Genomic DNA, 20973 nt, shown 5'->3' with positions numbered 1-20973 from the left:
CAGCCCGCCTCTTCCATCATGGAGCCAGCTCCATTGTCTGCTCCCGAACGGGATACAAGGTAGAAGTTCTGGCAGCTTCTTCTGTCACAACTCTTTCATAGAGCTAGATGTTGCTGGCTTTTTTGGTGGACAGTTTTGTCCAACTTCTGTTCCCTTCTTTGCTGCTGCTCTTCCTGATTCGTCCTTTCTGTGCTTCCTTGTTGTTTGGTCCTGGTCTATCTCCCCTTCCTAAAATGCATCTGCCTGCATCGGTAGGGCACCCTCCAGCCTTCTACACTTCCGAGGATGCCTTCCTGGACTCCTGTTGGATCCTTGCTTTTTATCTTCATCACCAGAGGTCTTTCTACCCCACAAAGATTTTCATTTGGCTTTCTCTCCAGGAGCTCACTCATGTCCCAGTTTTAATCTCATGGAAACACAGTGGCTACCAGTAGGACAAGCCATTTCTCAACACCACCAGATATCAACATCAACCTGAGCAGGTACATTCTATTGTTGATAATGGTGGAGCATGTATATGGCAGAGGGGAAGGAGGTAGTGGATATGCAAGTTGTTTTCTGTCCCTCCCCTCCATCATACAAACATTTGAAAATGTGGTGTGGCATGAATGGAAGGTGTTAAAGCAGTTGTAATACAATCCCATCCCAATGTCAGCCTTGGCAACTGTCTGCCCATACTTTCCTGTGGAAACGTTGGATGGTATTTTCCCACTCCAAGATGCCCTCCATTGCAGTACAGAATGTACTGATGTCTTCGCATGAGAGTACCCCATGAAGAAGTAAGGCGAATATATTACCGGACGGAGACAGGTAAGCAGTGCGCCGCAATCTTCTCTGATTGCTGAGACACTTTTTCCCCCATTTCCCGCTTCCTTATCCTGGTGCTTCCACTTCATTCTGTTCTCTCCTTCTGCTTGCTCATATCTTTCTACGTTGTCTTGCTCCAGAGCTTCTCTGTTCCCTAGATCCTACATTTCCAAGTCTGCTGAGCCTCTCAAATCCCTCTTGCCCTTCCTCTTTCCTGCAATTCATGGGCTATCACTTCTCCAACACAAACTTAAATCACCTGTCTTCCACAGATATCGGACTTGCTGCAGTTCCCTGCTTGGGAGAAAGACACTGTGTTTGCTGCCTATCTGAATATTGTTTTTCCCTGTTGTTTTTTTTTCCTTGAGACCTGCACTGTTTGGGTGGCCCCTCTGCCCGCCTGTTTTCGGCAGTCAGGGCGCACACTGTCTGCTTGGAGAGACGGGCTTTACCTCTTCTCTCCGAAGGACTCAAGAGCCCCCAAGGTAATGCCTGCCTATGTCAGCCTTACTCAAGGATTTTACACTTTCCTTTCAGGTTATGCCACTATAACAAAATTTGCTCCTGGAGTTTAAGGTTTCCTACTTCCAAACAATTTTGTTTTTCCTTCATGCCCCATAAATTAAAATCCAGAATCAATTATGTACTTATATTCCCCTTATTGTGTAAAAGTCTCTGATTTTATAAACTACCCAATATGTATCTCTCCTTATGCTGCAATTTACTTGCTTTTGCATGTGGTTAACTTTCCTATACTTTGTAGCTGATAGAGAATGAAGCCTAGGATTGTTTTATCTAAAGAGAAAACAAATATAATATTAAAAGTAATATAATATTAAAAGTATAACATGTCCCCATTAGTACAAACATTCATAATATGTGGATGCCTGTAAGGTTACAGTTAGGATTACGGCCTTTATGAATAACTTGAAGTTAGATGTTTGAAGAGGGGTTTCAAATGTTGAAAGAGTGTATTTATCCTCCAGTAATGAAAAATAAAGTGAAGAGTTACAAGACTTTACCTACAAATATAATCATAAATTAAGTAGTACAAATGTATATATTGTTGCAAGGGTCTCTGCTCTCACGCTAATTATTCCTTTGGTCAGTGGAACCATTATCCACTCTGAGATTATCTGATTCCTTTCAAAGTCTGACCATTGGGAATGTGGATGTAAAGGTATCTGCATATACAGATGATATACTTCTCTACGAAATAAATGTAGCCTTCTCTATTCCCAACATTTAAGATGTTGTAGAACATTTCTGCCATGGCCTCCTCTTTTGTTTTTTAACTTGGTGGGTTAGATTTCAAGCTGTTAAAATTAATATTGCTCCTCCTATTTCTTTAAATGTTGGATTTCCTCATTTTGACATTCTCTGGAACAAGAAGACACCTAGAATTCCTATATGTAAAGTTAACACATCAGTATATAATGAAGGAGTGCAATTTCCCGACTTTGGATTATATCACACTGCTCTTTCTTAATCAGACAAGGTGCCCTTTCGTTTAGTAATACCCTAAACAGAACTGATCTCAAATGGTTATTCTTAGATAAAGACAATGGAAAGTTGTTTTTTTACAGATTCAGTAGTGGGATACCAACCTTATAGTACATATATAGTGGTAAGGGGGTGGAGAGTGGGAGGCCGGATGAGATCAAGACATCAAGTGTGTGGCCAGCCAAGTGAGTCGGGCCGGAGGGAAGGATGGAGAGGGAGAATGAATTGCAGAGGTTGCGAAAGAGTGAAGATGAGGGACAGGTAGAATCAAGATGAATGTTGAGGTCACCAAGGAGGAGAAGTTGAGTGGTGGAGGCCAAGAGGGAGAGGTCAGCCCACTCAGAGAGAAAAGAGGTGATTTCACCAGGGGGCCAGGAGAGAGAGAGAGAGAGAGAGAGAGAGAGAGAGAGAGAGAGAGAGAGAGAGAGAGAGAGAGAGAGAGAGAGAGAGAGAGAGAGAGAGAGAGAGAGAGAGAGACTGCAGAGTAGGCATTCAAATGAGGAGTAAGCTTGAGTAGGAATGAAAGAGGCAGAAATCCACTCAGGGAAGATAAGGGCTACACCCCCTCCAGGCCGATTGGATCTGGGTGCTGAGAGGATCCTGTAGCCGTCGGGGAGGAGAGTGTCAAAACTCGTGATAGAGCTGGCTGTGAACCATGTCTCGGTAGACCGAGGACATCAAGGCCGAGTTCTTCTAGGAGGTGACAGATGTTAGACGAGTGTTTAACGGCCAAGCGAGAATTTAGTGTGGCAAGATGGAGAAGGTTGCCAGACTTAAAGACCTTCCAGGGAGGGGTACAGATCGTAGGTACGCCCTGCGGAGGTGTGGAAGGAGATTGAGATGGGGCAAAGGAGGAGGTGGAGGAGGGCAAGATAGACAGAGGAAGAGAGTAGGGGACAGCTGGAGATGAGAGGAAGTTGATGAGGTGAGGGAACTGCCTATCAAAGAGGAGGAGGTTAGCCTGAGGGCCTTGAACCATGACAGTACCATTTAGATAGATGTTGATAAAGACCCAGCGGGTGCCACCATTAATGGGAGAGGAGACAGGACAGAGCACAGAGATCATATGAGGGGTCCAGAGATCTCACTGAACCCCTCATATGATTAGATAAGAGATGGAAGTCTATTAATTCTTGGAGGGCTTGGTTAGTTTTTATGAAGAGAGGTGTTGATATAAGAAATTCCAAATAAATGAATCAAGCAGGATGCTCTCATGGTATTTGGGATCCTGTCTTGACATTTAGTTTCATGCAGAGCTGCCTTCATTTCCTAAACAGGGAACTATTTATGCTGCATTGCTTTGACTTTATTAACTAATTTAATTCGCTATGTATATTTTGTCCATTTACTATGCTACATGGTCATCCTGGCTGAGTTTGCCATTGTGTCCCTTTAGTTTATGATGAACTGTAACGAGATATATTTTAAATGTTCCTGTTTTTATATTTCATCATCTATTTTAGTACATTTTATTCTTCGTGCCTTTATTATTGTATCTGTTTTTAAACATCTCAATAAAAACAGTTGAACAAAAATCAAGTGCATGCTTCTAGGACCTTTCGAGGAAAAGATGGTATTTTATGAGTTTTGATTCACAATGCACACTTTATATGGTATGAAGAAGGCCTATCCTGGGGGAAACAGTGAAATCAGTTTCACGGCCATATTCAAATACTACTTCCTTCTCCTACACATTCTGCAGTGAAGTCAATCTCTATTTCTCAGGTCAAAATAAAAAGAAAGTTGACACATTTTCTTGTATACGAGTTCAACCACTGCACCTCAATGAAGTTACAACCCATGAGCTCTATATTTAAAGTGCACATACAGCTACAGTGTGAAGTGATTAATGTTCATTTTTCATTCTTGCACCACAAAATCAATATCTGAATCTATTTGAGCCTGATAACACCCAGGCTTTCTCAATGTCTTTTTGGGGTCTGTGTGGGCTAAGCGCACATTATTAGTTACAATTGTATTCAAGGCTTTGCTAATTGCAATATGTATGGCTGTGCACATTCTCAGACTGCATCAGACTCACAAGGTCCCTGAATGAGGCATTGCCCCCTCAGAGGATGAGATAGCTAAAACTAAATTGGCAGGGGAGCAGGAAGCTGTGGGCTGACCATGTGTAAGCATCCTCTACACAAGCAGACCATGGTACAAGACATGGAAAACTCTATACCAGTTACAGGACAAGTGACACTTGGCAAATGTAGTCATAGTACGCATGGTGCCACCGCACATGTCTAGATACTGCCATTATGTGTCATGGGGAGCCTCAAATGCTCGATCACTACCATTGTATGCCAAGTGAAACCTCCTACGTTTAGACCCAAATGTACAGATGCTCTATCGAATTCCAATAAAAGCCTCAATTGCTCCAGTATTTCAATTTTATGCCAACTAACACCTCCTATGATGTGTGTAGCATCAGATGTCTAAGTGCTGCCGTCATCTGCAGTGTTTCAAGTGCCATTTGCCTCTTTGTGATGGCCCACCATACCCCAACACGAATTTTACCTTTAACAGGCCCCCTTGCCCAAATGTCTAGAAAGCTGGGGAAACAGGTTGGCATAGAACTGCTTACCACAATGCATGTCAGCCATGATTAGAGAGCATGTTGAAGTCATGTGGGTTTAGATGGTACCACGGGCAAATCTTAATGTTCCTTTTTGCCTTTATCCCATACCTATTACAGACCCTGTCTCTTCCTATTGAAAACTGCTTATTGAGGCTTCTGTAAAATGACAACGAGGCAAAGAGTTGTGTGCCTCCTTCTCAAGCTTTAAATTACAGAAGCTTTCATATTCAGCCATGTAAATTTGAATCTTTGTAAGAAGGTGTTCTGGTTACCCTTTCCCCAGCTTTCCCCTGCTCATCTCCTCATCTCTATCTTCCGGTCCAGCACCTAGCGCTTGGCTTGATTACTGCTGGAAACTGCAGCTGCTGCTTGAGATCTTACCTGTAGCGTTGGCACCCACTCTCACATCCGGGACATTTTGTGCATAGTTTCTCAAAGTAACCTGGATCACAGTTGCAACGGTTGCATTCACAAAGGCCATGCCCGTTGCACTCCACCCCATCCTTGGTGCATTCGCTCTTGTCAGTGCTACAGCCGCAGGCACTACCGGTGTAGTTGGCTAAACAGATGCAATTCCCACAGGAGCACGAGCCTTGACCTGCACGAGAGAGAGAGAGAGAAAGAGAAACAGAGCAAGCGAGAGAATATCAAAGAGCCATCTGGGTTGAAATAAACACTGAGCATACATGAAAGTATCTATCTAGCTCTTTTCTCATTTTTAGTCACTTTTAATCCACATGTGATATTCTTCAGTATTTTAGTTATTAACTTAAGCTTTGAGGGTGGCATGTGTATCACACCTGGATGATTTGTGAGGGTGACCATTGTGTTGCACCTGGAGACATGTTGAGGGTGGGCAATGTGTTGCGCTTGGAAGAATTTTGAGGGTAGGCAATGTACTGCACATAGAAACTCTGAGGGAAGCCAACATATCACACTTAGATGATTTGTGAATGTAGCCGGTGTGTGGCACTTGGAGGACGGTTGAGGGTAGCCAATGTATTGTACTTAGAAAACTTTGAGGGTAGCCAATGTATCACACTTAGATGATTCGTGAAGGTAACCAATGTGCTGCACTTAGAAGAATGTTGAGGGTAGGCAATGTATCGAACTTAGGTGAACGTAATGCAACTGTCCACCGACCCAGTAGCAGTGCTCCAATATCCTGCTTACTCACCCTAAAACACAGAACAAAACACGACATAGCTCTACCACAGCGAAACATAAACCCACCACAAATTGCACACACCATGTAACACCGAACAGGAAACTAAGCCAGCCACACGCAAATCTACACACACAAAACCATACATCAAACACCACAAAATGACCAACAACAAAAAAACAACCAGCACACAGTGATCACTTATTCTGAACTGAAGCTACCAACAGCACATCAAAGCTCTCTAGCGCTTTTCCCTCTCAATCCCACTAACTAAGCCCTCCTTCCTTTTCTGATCTTCCAGGGCGCCTGGAGACCATGCAAAGTGACAGCAGTGTGCGATACAAGTCACAATAACATACCATGTTTATTATTTGTGAACTCTAGTTTATATTGAATTATCAGCTGATCTCACTGATCTGAAAAGACCCTGTTATAGGTTGTTTGGGAGCACTTCCCTGATGTAGTACACATGAAACAGATAACCTTCTTAAGTTATTCTCAGACTGGAATGCTCGTTGAACATTGACATTGTCTTAGCACGATCAGCGCGCCAGGTGAATATTGCAGTTTACTCTTGTACAACTGATTCAGCTATTATTAATTCAATCAGTGCACGAATTAGGTAATGACTGTATTTCATTTCTTTTGCTTTTTAGATCCACCCCTTTGCTCTCTTCATTCTGACTTTATATAAGTATTGGCCCTGACGAAGGCTTAGCTTTTAAACAAATAGCTTGCACAGCTGAAACTTGAGTTGCCCTTTTTCAAATGTTTGTCCAAACATGCATTCTCCTAACTTAAATAGCGAAGGACAAAAAAGACACACGTTTTGTGCTTTTTCATGCAGCCCTGCTCTATTTAAAGGGGCGAACATTTTCTATTCCGATTGTGTTCAGATTAAGGCATGTTGTTGACCGTATTTGTTTAATTGCATTTGCACTTTCTAACCTGAATTGTTTTAGAATTTGGTTTGTTGGTAGTCATTTATTTAAGTTAGGTGTTGCACTGTGTGAGGTGTATGCACGAGCGAGTCGTTTTTTTGTACACTGCGTTTGCTTCATGTGTAAATATGATTTCACATTGATGAATTGTTTTTGAAAAAAAAATATAAATTAACTGTAAAATTACCCTGGTATCAAGAGGTTTCTGATGTAGTATTATGAAAATATGCTGGCTGGTCCCTTTTTTTGGGTATGATAAGGCAGTGGAAGTTGGAGCACTAGTGGAGGAGGGCCTCCGCCGAGGCCTCACAAGAGGAATCCACTTATTGGATCCTACCAAATAAATAACTGTGGAAACGCACCTGCTTCCTGTACTTATATAATATTGGCGATGAGCTAGCTGGTCGAGGCACCTGGAGAGCGTCACGATCCGGATCAGAGTAGTGAGTCAGTTTTGGCTCACACGGCACACTGCGACTACACCAGTGCTGTGTGGCTGTGCTCCCTGAGGCGACCTGCGGAGGGGAGCCCAACGATGTGCGTAGCTTGGCGGTCTAAACACCACAATGAATTCTGAGGTGACACCAGTGTCTGGGGCAAGTTCTGGCCGTAGTGCTGCAGGAAAGCAATTTCAGGAGCCGAATGGCTGCGTGCTATCAGATGCAACTCTGCGCTCGCTATGAGTTGAGGACCTGCCTGGATAAGATTATCCTGTTCACCGTACATTCAAATGTATCGCTTTGGCTGGCAATTACAACCTCTGCATGTTAGAAGTAAGCAACCTGTTCAGAGTGAGGGGTTGTAAGTAATATATGGACAATTGTATGGTCGTCAATGGGGAGTTTTAACTGTTTGAACTGGCAAGGTGTCTTCAGGTCTATGAGCAGCCTACCACCTCGAGTTTTACCCCATACATGGGAGCCCACAGTGAAATGGGAGACCTGGAAAGAAGGATTCTAGGACTATGTACTAGCCATACATGGTTATAGGTGATAGGATCTAAAACAAAAGGATTGAATACCTTTTTTTCGACACCAAAAGGACCGAAAAAAAGGGTCGAATTTTTTTTTTTTTTTTTATGAGGGGGACTCCCCCAATCCCCTGTTTTCTTTTTATAAAACACTTTTTTATGCAAACGAAAATAAAACATATATAAAGAAAGAAATAAAAAAGCATTCAACCCTTTTTTTTCGGTCCTTTTGGTTTCGGAAAAAAGCGCATTTGATCCTTTTTTTTCCGATCCTTTGGCTGGACACTGCCTTGCATAGTCTTTCCTAGAGTGTCGATAGGCAGTGTGCCTTATTAATGCACAGCCTTGGATTTGAGGGAAGGATGATTTTGAAGAGCTTGCGAGAGCTACAACAACCCCTGGGGGGAGAAGGAGAATCTAGTGGATAGGACTTGCTCAACTCAATCTAGTTTACTGACCCGTTTACACACTCAGTCTCCTCCCAGGGGTTTCATCAACACCCTCATCCTCCATCTCCATGTTGATTATGATAATGCCTTTGAAAGAAAGGTTCTTACAACAGCGAGCAGAATGTCCTTTCCTTCCACATTTACGGTATTCAGGCTTGATGCCTGGACGCGCACCCAAGCTGACAAAATGAAACATGCTTCCACATCTGAAGCAACTTTTTACCTTGTTACGATCCATCCCTCTATAATCTACCCCCAAACATTTGGACTCAGAGTCCTCCCCTTTCTGGTGGTCCTGTATCTTCTTGCAGGGTCTCAAATTACTCCTCTTGCTCTCCTTATTGTTACTAACCATGACACCCATTCTGTCCCCTTCTGATTCCATTTTAGTTTGGGCTATTCGGTGGTACTGAAAGCACTACCTTTAAAGCCGGAACTATTGTCATTAAAATAAGACCTTTAACATAAGAGCTTGAAATAGGGGCTTTGAATGTAAGTTTGTAATGTTTTTCAATGCAGATGTGATATGAGGATCCCACCCATTTAACACCCATTGCTAAGTGAAATCTATAGAATTTTCCTCCCTGCAAAGTCAGTTTTTGGGTGGCAACGTCTGGACCATAGACGCATTCTGGCAGACAAGAGAGATGTCGAACTGGGACATGAGGCAAAGGAGCTTCACGCTGGCAAGGGAGGACGGAGCGACACACAGACCGCCACCAGCCACAGAGACACACCGCCTAAGCTGGAGAGAGTGGAAGCTGCGAAGGAACTGAGCGGAGTCGGTGAAGTCTTGGGAGCCGTCCTAAAGCTGGTGAGCCCAGGGTGGAAGGTTGGAACCCCAGGAGGGGGATGGAAAAGGCATTCCTGGTCCCTAACTGAACGGGAGGCAAATTCCCTACGGATTACATCAAAAATGGAGTTTCACAGACCCTGTATTTGGGGAGAAACAAATACACCAGTGATAAGAGGAACTTGGGTAAAAGGATATGCCCCCAGATCTTGAAAGTGAATGAGCATAGGAGAGAACCTGATAGGAGTGTATACCCAGTGTTTCAGTGTTTTGTGAGTCTGGGACCTGCACCCACATTGTATCAAGGAACTACATGAGAAACCTGGCAGGAGAGTATACCAGGCATTTGCTAGTCAGAGAAACCCAAGGAAGATTCATGCCCTTAGGATGTTGAATTGCATTGAATGTGGAAAATACCTGGGGAAGTGAGTCATTTCCCCTGGAGTGAATTGCAACATTAAGAGGACAGGGTTATTATCTTTGGCTACAAAGAACTTGGTTGGGGGAGAGAAACCTGGGGAAGGGAGTCATTTCACCTGGAGTGAGCTGCAACAGCAAGTGGAGGGGGTTATCCTCTGGGGTTACAAAGAACTTGGATATTCTTTTGTTGTTTTTGTTTTGGTAAAGAGAAACCTGGAAAAGGGAGTTGTTCCCTGGAACTGTGAACATTATCCATTTGAAACTTTTGTTGGATGTATACCTTTTTCTTGAACTTGACCATGTGTGCACTTTTCAAGCCTTAACACCTTAGAGTTACTTTTAGAATGAGAGGGCTAGGATCGGATTTCAGACCCAGGTCATTTTTGCTGTGGACATCTTGACACAGAACAGGCCATTAGTTTTGGTTGAGGTAGGGAAATACCTCCTATATTAGGGACAGTGAGGCATTTTCCAACCCCTTTATTATTTCATAAAAGTGTATACCAATAGCCGACAGTTCGTGTCACATTCTGGTTCCTAACACACTGCTGCACCCAATTTACAGGTTCCACACATGATGCATGGTCCTGAGAAACAGCACAATCCCAGCTTATATGAACACCCACAGAGAACAGCACATCTGCCTTTTGGGTAAATCGTCAATATCACAATTATTTGCACGGAGGCACACATGGGGACAGGCATGAGAACAAATGTGAGAAAATTAAAAGTCGCATAATGCCAACACCAATATGCATTAAATAGGCCATGGACCATCACCCACCTTCCACTGGCCACAGAGTTACCTGAGAATACTCTAGGCTGTCCTGGCATGCATGAAAGCAGGCACACGATTCCTCACAACAATCAATACCCCTGTCAAATTCAGCAAGCCATTCCGAGCACGGGGATAGGTCAGTAAATGCCCTAGCACTATTGCCATAGTATGGGTGATGCCCAAACAGACAGAATCCATGATCAAGGATGCAGGACATACTGCACTCTAATCCCTCGTCCACTACACTGACCCCTCCACCCAATCCCCCTGCAGCGTATTACAGGGTGCCATCCACAAACACATAGGAGCACAGAAAGGCCACAAAGACAATAGTAAAAGAAACAAGCAATTTGACAACCAAAAGTCAGGTTCAACACTGTCCTTTCTACCTGTAGTAGGTGACTCAGGATATCTGCAGTTACCGCGGTTGATGACATCTATGAGGAAACCCTGGTACAATGCAGACGATAGCCTATAATGAGGCGCAGAAGAGGACCAGAACATACATTGAGTGCACATTTGCACTGCTAAAGGGAAGGTTCAGGTGCCTCCACCAGACAGGTGGGGCACTCATGTGCAGGCCAGTAAACGTGGGAAAAATAGTTGTCACATGCTCAATGCTGCATGGCATTTGCATATGGCCAAACATTTCAATGCTTCAACATGAGGACAATGCATCCCGTGGTGATGATGATGAAGAAGTTGCAGGAGATAACAGGGAACCTCGGGATAGATGTGAGGAAGTGAGAGACGGATGCACATTCTGCCAGGACCTAATGGACAACTACTTTTGAATCCACACATTTTCACCTGTCACTGAACTGAAACCATGCACTGATTTTACATGTATCAGTGAAATGAAATTACCAATGTATCCAATGCCTGCAGTCCAAAGTGATATATTTTACATTTACACACCCTCATCTTCCAACAATTCCCTCTCACCACACGTATACGCAACACCAATCCAATTGCCTCCTACCACCCTCATCCGCCAATTTAATTTCTTCCCACCACCCCATCCCCAACACCAATTTCCTCCTGCCACCTTCATCCTCAGAAGCTACGATAGAAATATGTCAATGTCTTCTATTGTTTGCCATGTCCTGTCGAAGGTGGTGGGGAGCGAGACAGCATCCTCTGTGATCTCCGTACCAGAGTGTTGGGGGTGGAACTCTCAGTGCAAATGGCAGAGATGGAGCTGGCTGCATCCTCTCTGATTTGCTGAAGTGTGAGGGTGATGCTTTTCAGTACTGTCTCATTGCTTGCTGATAACTCCCACGCCCTCTGCCCAAATAGGGTGATAGCAGCTGTGTCATCAGCTATGTGCCTGCTCTGCCTGTTCATGGCACTGGCCACCCGCCTTGATGCCCCCTGCACAGCATCACTCATGGCATGCGAATTGCCTAGTTGTTCCTTGGCTATCATCTATATTGGCATATTGAGCCTCTCCCATATGTTTTCAGGTGATCTGGGGTACTGGGGAAGATGGGTTGTGGCTCTGCTCCCTTCCTGGTGGATGTGCACCATGCACAGGTTAGCCATCCCCATCAGTGCTTGTGTCAGAGTCCTCTTTATGATGTCACTATAGTCCATGGCCACTGGATAAGGGTGAGGTAGTATTGGGGAAAGAGGACAGAATGGGAAGGGGAAAGGATTCTGGCGGTTGAATGTCCCTCTGCTGACAGGGACTTGGGGCACTTGTCATGTTGGCAATAACAGGTGCAGGCTGTGCCGAGGTGGAGATTGATGTGAGTGGAGTGGTGAGAATTGTAACAGCCACTTGCAGTGGTTTCAACATCGGTTTCACTGCTTTTTTTTGTGGTGGGGATAGTGCTGATGGTCTATGCTACAGGTAGCGTGGATGGCAGTGTGGTGGATAGTGGCAAGGGGGTCGCTGCGGCTGACTTGCTTGCACATTTCCACTGAATTGCAGGTCTGTGCCCTGCATCTTCTGCTTTGTGGTGTGACGAATCAAGGGTATTCATCCTTTCTACCCAAGGGGGAGCCTATCCCTTTGAAGCTAAGGAATATAGCCTGCTCCGGAAAGACCCTCTCTCGGGGTCTGTGCAAGTGGGACCTCACTGGGAGAGACTCCTCCCTAGGGGACAATGACTCCCGTTCCTGTGAGGAACCCCATAGACCTTCCACAATAGCAGCATATATGGAACTATCTGTTGTAAAGAGCACTGTAATAACTGGATGTTTGGCCGAAAACAAAACTAAAATACACTACTATGTGCAAGGAAAAGAACATGTCTCTTTAAGGAGAGATACACATTTAACTGAGACGAGTAGACAGGAGAAGGGGAGAGAGGATCGTAAGCAAGGGAAACTTTGGAGAAGATGAGAGAAGATGAATGAAAAAGAGGCACAGAGATTGTGACTTTCAGAGAAGTCCTGAACACCAGAGAATAACACTGCAGGCTAGAAGAAACAGCAGAGAAGGGATTCATAACCCCGGTCTCATTGTGACCACGTCAACTTCGTGGTTAGCCGTGCGCCCGTCAAACTATGCCGAAACCATCCAGTTGGGGATTGGACGAGGCTCCCTAGTGCCCACAACCCTAACTGGTCACATGGCGAGAGAATACCATGCGCAGGATGCCGGCATATCGAGAAGCACGAGATCCAGGTCCAGAGTGGAGGAAGAGAACATGAGTGAACGCTGAGCCAGATAGCCTTCTCCTGCAGACACAGAGGTAACGGGGAGAATGGGAGAACCAGGAGGCCGTCAGAGCATCTTTATGAAGCTGGAAAAAATCTCCCCAGTGAAACTGACAAGGTACGGAACATAAAATCATTTCAGTGGAACTGTGATAAAGCGATAAAGAGAATAGCAAATAAGCCTGTTAGAGGAGTCATTAAGGACTGGGCGCCAATGCTGCTAAGATGGGAAAGTACCCCATGGTTTAAGAAGTAAAGGGTGGAACAAACCAGAGAGAGATGTCTATAAGTATGAATAGGAAGTGAAATCAAGAGAACCAGATAAGAAGGAGAGATCATCAAAGTGAGAAGCCCCAGGAGAGTGGGAAGGTCAAATTAAAACAAAGTACACCCAAACTGAGAAGGTCTGGTATACAAGAGTCAGAAAGGCACACAAGTCTGGAACAGACTATAAGAAAGGGCATCAAGGAGGACTGCCGAATGCCAGGCCCTAAGGTGGAGATAAAAGCCAAGTGTATTTTGAAAGAGTTACAAGAACCTAACCAGAAGGTAGCAAGAGACTATCTGCAGATATTATACTAAAGAGAACCTTTGAGTAAAGAACAGACATTTCAATAAGGGATGACCAGGAGAAGGGAGACATTCTACTTTGTTATTTAAAATAGTGGTTGGGCCAGTTAGAACTCGTTTGGAGTTCCTGACGACTGACAAGCACCTTTGGTTTATTTAGATAGGCAGGGATACTCCTCTGGCAATAGGTAAAGATATGCCTTCTCTTTATTATTTTAATAAACAGCAGTAGAAATGTCCCTCAAGTGTCCAACTCCGTCTTTTAACCCAGCACAGTGGCCAGAGGATTGCACTGCCAGATGCTGCAGATGATGTTCTGGGTCCCTCATCTGCTGCTTGGGTGCCTTGACTGCTTGTTCAGAGTGATGTGAGATGCCGTCCTTTCACAGTTACCTACAGGACTGACTATTCAACACTTTCAGCCTCATTGCTAGTGGCTGGATATCACTGGTTTGGTACGTGTTGATGGGCCCTACATGTAGATTTACATTCACGCTGCTGATATGATGTGACATTGTGTTTGATGTTTGGATTTAATTGACAGGTGGGCATGTGCACATTTTGACAGAGTCATGGTCTTTGTATACACAATGCATGTGACAATCTGCAGGCTACATGTGAGTCACGGGAATGTTTTCCAGAATTTTCTTGGGACTTGTTATGTTGTACCCCCTGATTGATGTCTGTTCACCTTGCATTGCCCTTGTGGCAGCTGCTTGTTGACTGACACAAATGAGATGTCAATATGGTATTAAGTTGTGCCTCACATGGTTTGTTTATTTATTGGGTATTTATAGTGCACCTACACACAATGTGTTTTTAGGAACAACAAGACAAGGGGGTGCAGGAACAGGGAGGACAAAACAAATGGTCCTACTAGGCCTTGTGAAATTCGGATTGTGCAAGTGCGGTAACGAGAAGTGCCGGAGAGAAGGAGGGGGGAGTGCCAGTCAGGGCGAAGGGCATGTGAGAAAAAATGAGTGCCAGAGGAGGCCGGGTGGACAGAGCAGGGGGAAGGAAGATCCACGAGCTAAGTGCAAGGTAAGGGGCTGGAGGGCTACAGGAGTGCAGGCCCAGCCAGGCTAGTGAGGGATAGGGTGGAGGTCAGGGGAGACCAAGTTCAGGGGTAGACTGAACTAGGGGGGCCTAGTTGTCTGTCCAGAGGTGGTAGTCAGGGGTCATCGTGTTTTGATCGACATGCGCATGAGGGAGTCAAGCCATGGTTACTGGGTGGGACTGGAGATCTCATGGACACGCCAGATAAAATGGCACACCATGGTAAATATCGCTTTTGAATATCTGCTGTCATCATTTACAAACAGAATGTCATAGTATAAGGGTAGGGCCTTCCTTCATTTCTGGGTCAGCTGGATCGATTGCGAACATTGTACATGTACAATGCTGGAACAGTGTATGGTTTCCCACTGTATTTGGGCTATGTAATTGCCATTGGGGTATGCATTTACTCACCCTGGTCTGCAAGAGTTCTGGCACCGACCTCGGCCTTACCTATGCCCTCCAGGCCAGTCATGTGGAGTATTTGGAGGATGGAGCTGACTGGCTCCTCCCTTGTGGTGAGCTTAAGGGCTCAACTGTGCTCCCTCCTCTATGGTGTTGTGCCAGCAGTGACGGTACCCTCACTTTGAGGTCATTCCAGTTCTTTTTTGGCCACCTTGTCCCGCACTTCTTTGCAGATGGCAGCCTTCCTCTGGTGTGATGTCTTTTTGCTGTGGGCGCCATACAGCTCCTGTGAATGTTCGACAACCTCTGCCAATACTGTAAGCTCAGCCCCTGTAGACTTTGGCTTCCTGAGCTACATTTCTGGTACTCTGCTTTTGCCCTTTTCCTGGACATTTTCCAAACCTCTTTCATCCTTGCAAGGCCATAAGAAATGGGTGATTCTCAATGGACTGTGTTTTGCAAGACGGCTGTCATGCAGCTTCCTGCTTCCTTCACGCCTCTATTTACGTTGGTGCTAATTCTGCCAATATTTGGCAGCATTAGTGTTCAGTAATTCCTACAAATCCTTTGGCAGTAACAGTATTTCTGCCAAATATTGGCAGAATGATCACTCAGTATTGGATTTTGGCAGTAATTCCGGCAGGCACAAATACCTTACCACCGATGTTTGGTGTGTGCATCCATCCACTTGTAATGTGGCAGTAATTCCGGCAGATGGCGTTTGATGTTACTGATTACAATTCACGAATTGTGCTAACAGTAATCCCTTTTTCTATGCATAATAAGACTGGGTCCACCACAGCACTTGTTTTCTATAAGCATAAATGTGTATACCGATAGATCATTTTTCTAAAACACAATTGCTATTCTCTTCTTAGAACAAGGCAAGCAAAGCACTGTCAGGATGGGTCAGCTCAAAGTGTCTTATGGTCTAAACTAGTCGGCTTTTACGCTTCTCAGCATTCCCTAATCTAAGACGCAGTCTCAGAGTTATGGAACCCTGCTGCTACTTGTTTCAAATCTTTTTCTTAGGTGCAGTCTCTGTCCTAGTGTTATAGCAACCAGCTCACTTGGTGGCACTCTCTTACTAGCAAGCACTTCTCCCTTGTTAGTGTGCTTGGCAGACTTTGGTAATTTCGCCAACTAGCCGTAGATCACCTGCCTGTGTTCTGGTCTTTCCATGGTCTGTTCTCAATAACTTGTAACAAACTCCTCTAACTGGCAAGGAATTCTTACCCATTAGATAGGGGTTTTGACAGTCTGTAAAAACCACAGGTCCCTCTTCTGGGTTCTGATCACATTCTTGGCCTGTTATCACCCAGTGGCTGATGCTCCTCCATCACACTTCCATTTCTTGCTGGTTCTAGTCTCTGTCAGAGTCTGATGTGTTTCTCTCAGCAACCTTCAATATGTCTCTCTCCCAGGATATCTTGCCCTCTTCCAAAGGCTTGTAAGCTCTTAAATAAACCCTTCTGTCTTCCTACTTATTGTGTGGAAGGGCCAAGTCGGGATAGTTGTCTTGGGCAACATTTCCTCCTTCTGGTTTTGTACTTCAAGCCACTCCTTTTCTCCCATCTTGTGACCCAGTATGTATCCCACTCTGGATAGCCCTGAATGCTTTTATAGGGTTCCAGATTAATTACTCATTTTAGCCAGTAAAGGATCTGATTGGTTATTCCAAAGTTCTTTCGCTATGCCTGAATGTGATTGATTATTTCCCTTTCTCGGTGGGTTCCTATCAAGTGTTTTCCCCTTTCGCATAATGTTTTCCCCTTGTGGCAATTTTTGCTCCTCAGTAAGTAATTTGAGCAAACTGATGTCAGTTGCATTTTAAATGACCCGCCCCTTATTTTGAAGTCATCTGGAAGTGGGGGCTTGGCCTTGTGTTCCAAGTCGAGCCACCCGGCACCCTCAATCTCTGCAGCAGTGTGGAAGACTGATAAGCATGTTTATCCTTACACCCCAAATGTGCATTGTAACTTGAATTTGTGTGACTATTTTATTTAATGTTATTTAATGTTCTATGAACACATTTATGTTTTTGGTTGGCAAATCCATTGAAATAACAGAAATATGATAGTCTGTGTCAGCATATTGTGTATCAATGCCACTTTGGTCTTGCCTGTAGGCCAAACAAACATACTGCAAGTTCATGTTATGTACCCTTAGAAATGGGAAGTCACAAAAACATTGTGCAGGGAGGAGCGCTCCCGCCCCTCAAACTGAATGTATAGGAAATAGACCCCACCCCTCTCAAACCGAATATAGATAGCTTACCAGGATGATCAATAGTCCCGAGTGTGCAAAAATCAGATCTGTAGGGCTTAAAATGGCAAGAAACACCTTTGCAGGGTGATGTATATTTTTGTTAGGGTGATGTATATTGTTTGGGGTCATCATGTTTTGTGTGATAGAAAGTATGTCAAGTAGTGCATGCTTATCATAAATTACTAAAAATCTAGATTAAAATCGGAGCAGGGACCACGTCCTGGTCTCGAATAGGCCAATCCACCATTTTGTGATAAGGCAGGCATGGTCAGGAAATTTCTAAAATGGTGGATTTCTGCAAGTCATGATGAGCGCAGTGGATAACTTTTTTCTTAAAGGTTCATGGAAAGTCTACTGGTGTAGAATGAGTTAGATGATACCTGTTCAAACTGGTTCCGAGTGGCAGGTAGGCCAAATAATCACAGGCAGGAAAAGGGGTTGTACATTGATCAATGTATTACCTCACTTTTTAAGATTGTATATAAGGGGCTGGGAGCAGAGGGGAGTTGTTAGTTGCAGATTTTTCCGATGTATGCGGTATTCTGTGTCCTGCTCTGCAGAAAATAATGAACTGATGTCTCTTGAAAACCAGCCTGAGTGTCTTGATGTGCTTCAGTCTCCTTTTCCTGATCCTGGGGTGCCAAGACCCAGAGAAGGTGTTGGGACCTTCTGTTCAACACAATGCACAGTAGTGTATCCCCCAGCATTGAACTCTTCCAAGGCCCAGGTTGTAGAAAACAGATATGACATGCAGCAGCTAATAACAAACTGGAACAGGGAAATACACACCCCATATAGCAAAGATACTAATAGAAGGGGAGCCAAAGTTGTACATTTTAATATGTGCAGTTTTGAAAATATGGAATCTTTGACGGAAGGTGGGGTGGGCTAGGAATTAGATTGTGCAACAAGTTGTATGAGCTGATTTCAACCTAAATGGAGCCTGTGTGGAAAAGCATAGACAGCCTCAGTTAATGGGCACCATTGTTTCATAGAAGGCACAAGGTCTGCTTCTGGCTGCACAATGTATTGAAAATAAGCCTGAATCATGAGGTGCAGGGCAGCACTAAGTACCCATGATGGATGCTCTGATTTCCATAGTTCTTGGCAGTTAGTGCTGTGTGAACGGGTTCTGGAGGAGGACTTAAGGTGTGCCTCTAGCTGTGAGGCAGCAAATTCACCAGTAAAGGTGGCCTCTGAAGGTGGAAGGGGGGTAGGTCACCATTTGTCACTGATTATGGGAAGCTGTGCCCACATTTCAGTGTTTACAGTGACGCTGGCAAAATACTATAAAGCTAGCTTAATACTGTATCTCTTAGCACACTCTTTACAATATGAACTACTACAACCTAGGCTGTATCCAGTTACCTGGCTAATGACACCATGCACAACTCCATGGAACTGGGTTTTATGCATGCACAGGGATGGAACACCCTATCTAAATCAAACGGAAACATGTTTTTTCCCCCAAAACTGCCTTGATTTTATGCACAGCATGAAACAAGTACACAATCTCGTCACTAATGAGAGGAACTGAACTGTGACTGCTGGACCCCAGTTTATTGAAGATTTTGCAGATTTTTCAGCACAAAAGGAATGATTGGTGCCTGGAGGCGTATTTGCTGGAAAGGGATTCTACGTCACACTACTTTGATGGCTCAAGTGATAAATGTACTGTTTACTGAACACGCTCACTGGTGTTCCATGCTTATATCCTATGCGTTGCAGTAGCTGATGGGACCCACACAATTATATTCAGAAAGAAACACACTGCGAATTACTGTTTGACATGACCTTATAATTGTAGGAACTTTACGTTGACCGTAAAAAGGGAATACACAAAAACATGAAATAATTGAATAAAAGTAAACACTTGGGGGGGGGGGCATTTTTAAATGAAGTGTAGCATAAAAGCAAAGTGCAAAAGCAGTTTATTCTTTCATTTTAGTGTCCAGTTCATTTTACAGCTGTCCTGGGGCATAGGTGGGCAACAAAGCAGAGATACCATACCCGCCTTGCTTTCCTCCTCCATCACAGGAGAGCATTTGCCTTTACACCTGCTCGAGATTGTCGTGCAGGCGTGAAATCAAAGATCCCAACGGAATATGGCTTACATTTACACCTTGTGTATTGCAGACGGATTCCATTGGAATGCATTATAAAACACTGCCTGCAAAAATCGTATATTCAGCTGTGTTTTATTTCTTACAAAGCGGAGAGTAAAAGAAAAGAGTAAAGGCGAATTCCCCTTCATTTACTCTTTGCATGTACACTCCGCTTTGAGAGTGATGGAAACTGCATGCAGGGGACGGCCAACCTGTAAATGCATGCGTTGGCGGTCCCCTGCATGTAATTGTCATTTCATTACAATGCCCCCCTGAACGTATTCACTGGATTTTCATGCTTACATCCTGTTAGGTTGCAGGAGTGCCAAAACCAAAAAACCAACGTCGGGTTTAGATACAAGATCACACAATGAAATACTATCTGACATGACTGTGGAGGTGTAGGACTGGTACGCTGACCCTAACAAAATCTAGAATAAATGACACCAATGGAAATGTCGACAACTGCACCAACTCTGGAAGGCAATGACGACGAAGGACGCCATTCAAAGCGCCTACAAAAAGACCCAAAACATGGTTCTGTTTAACAAAATCCAAAACAGGAGGGAAAGCACGTGATGAGAGGTCTTCTGGGCCTTCAGAGCAAATAGAGGAACACTCTTACCATATGGAGGAATTATTCACCAACCAGGCTGCTGCTGTATTGACTTCTTCCTTGCAAAGGTCAGTCATCCGTGCTAACATGTCTAATGCCATGACCCAGGTAGCTACGTGTCAACTAATGGAACCAGTCACAAGCTTACGGAAACCTCTTCCCCTTACAACTGTTAAAGCACTCCAAATTCAAAGTATTTTCCAAGACGGCAAGGGATTATACATCAATTGATCACGCTTCTTGGATCTAATTCATAGTGTTCCACCCCTGTGATTCATCAGAAGCAGTGACATACGCATAGTAGATACACTTGAAAACACAAATCTATCGTGTTCTTCTATGATGAAAGCACTCAATCTTACATCATGGAACACACTGCCTCCCTCTTCAAACTTGGTTATGAGTGTACCTCCATTGATCTGAAAGATGACAGCACAAAGGGTCACAGAATTGGTACTCTTGGGGGGCAAGCAAGCTCCTGCCCCTCACAATCATCTGAGTAGGCCTTTGTCTTCTGCCCCATTTAAATATCAAGTCGTGGATCAGGCCACTCTGTGAAATGGAGAGCTAAACTCTCGCCTTCCAAAGCCAAACAGAGAGAGGAATCCCATTGGGAATGGCTGGCCAATATGGTGGAAAAACACAGTCCCTCCTATTCCTAACACAAGGCCCTTGCGGCCACTTCTGCTGTTGAGCTGGAAGAACCTGTGAGAATTCTCATCTGCAAGAAGGGGATGGTCTACTAGAACATATTGACCATCTTGGTATTATTGCCCTCCAGGAGACCTGGCTAGTAAACCCTCTCATCATCGATGGTTGGAGCGTCCTCACACGACCAACAGAATAGGTCCCTAGAGGCAGATCCAAAGGCAGCCT

At 44.4% G+C, this 20973-nt stretch overlaps 1 protein-coding gene across 2 annotated transcripts in view; it reads right to left on the bottom strand.

Moving 5' to 3' along the window:
* Positions 1 to 20973, bottom strand: part of ITGB7 (integrin subunit beta 7) — a 683045-nt gene that overhangs the window by 49502 nt on the left and 612570 nt on the right. For both annotated transcript variants that reach the window (XM_069653334.1, XM_069653333.1), the window contains exon 13: positions 5276 to 5492. In XM_069653334.1, the coding sequence (XP_069509435.1) occupies positions 5276 to 5492 (217 nt within the window). The remainder of the gene's footprint in view (positions 1 to 5275; positions 5493 to 20973) is intronic.

The sequence above is a fragment of the Ambystoma mexicanum genome, chromosome 3q (assembly GCF_040938575.1).
Source record: "Ambystoma mexicanum isolate Mex_15411 chromosome 3q, UKY_AmexF1_1, whole genome shotgun sequence".
Classification (NCBI taxonomy): Eukaryota; Metazoa; Chordata; class Amphibia; order Caudata; family Ambystomatidae; genus Ambystoma; species Ambystoma mexicanum.
The sequence above is the reverse complement of the archived record's forward strand: the minus strand, read 5'-3'. Positions and strand labels throughout refer to the sequence as shown.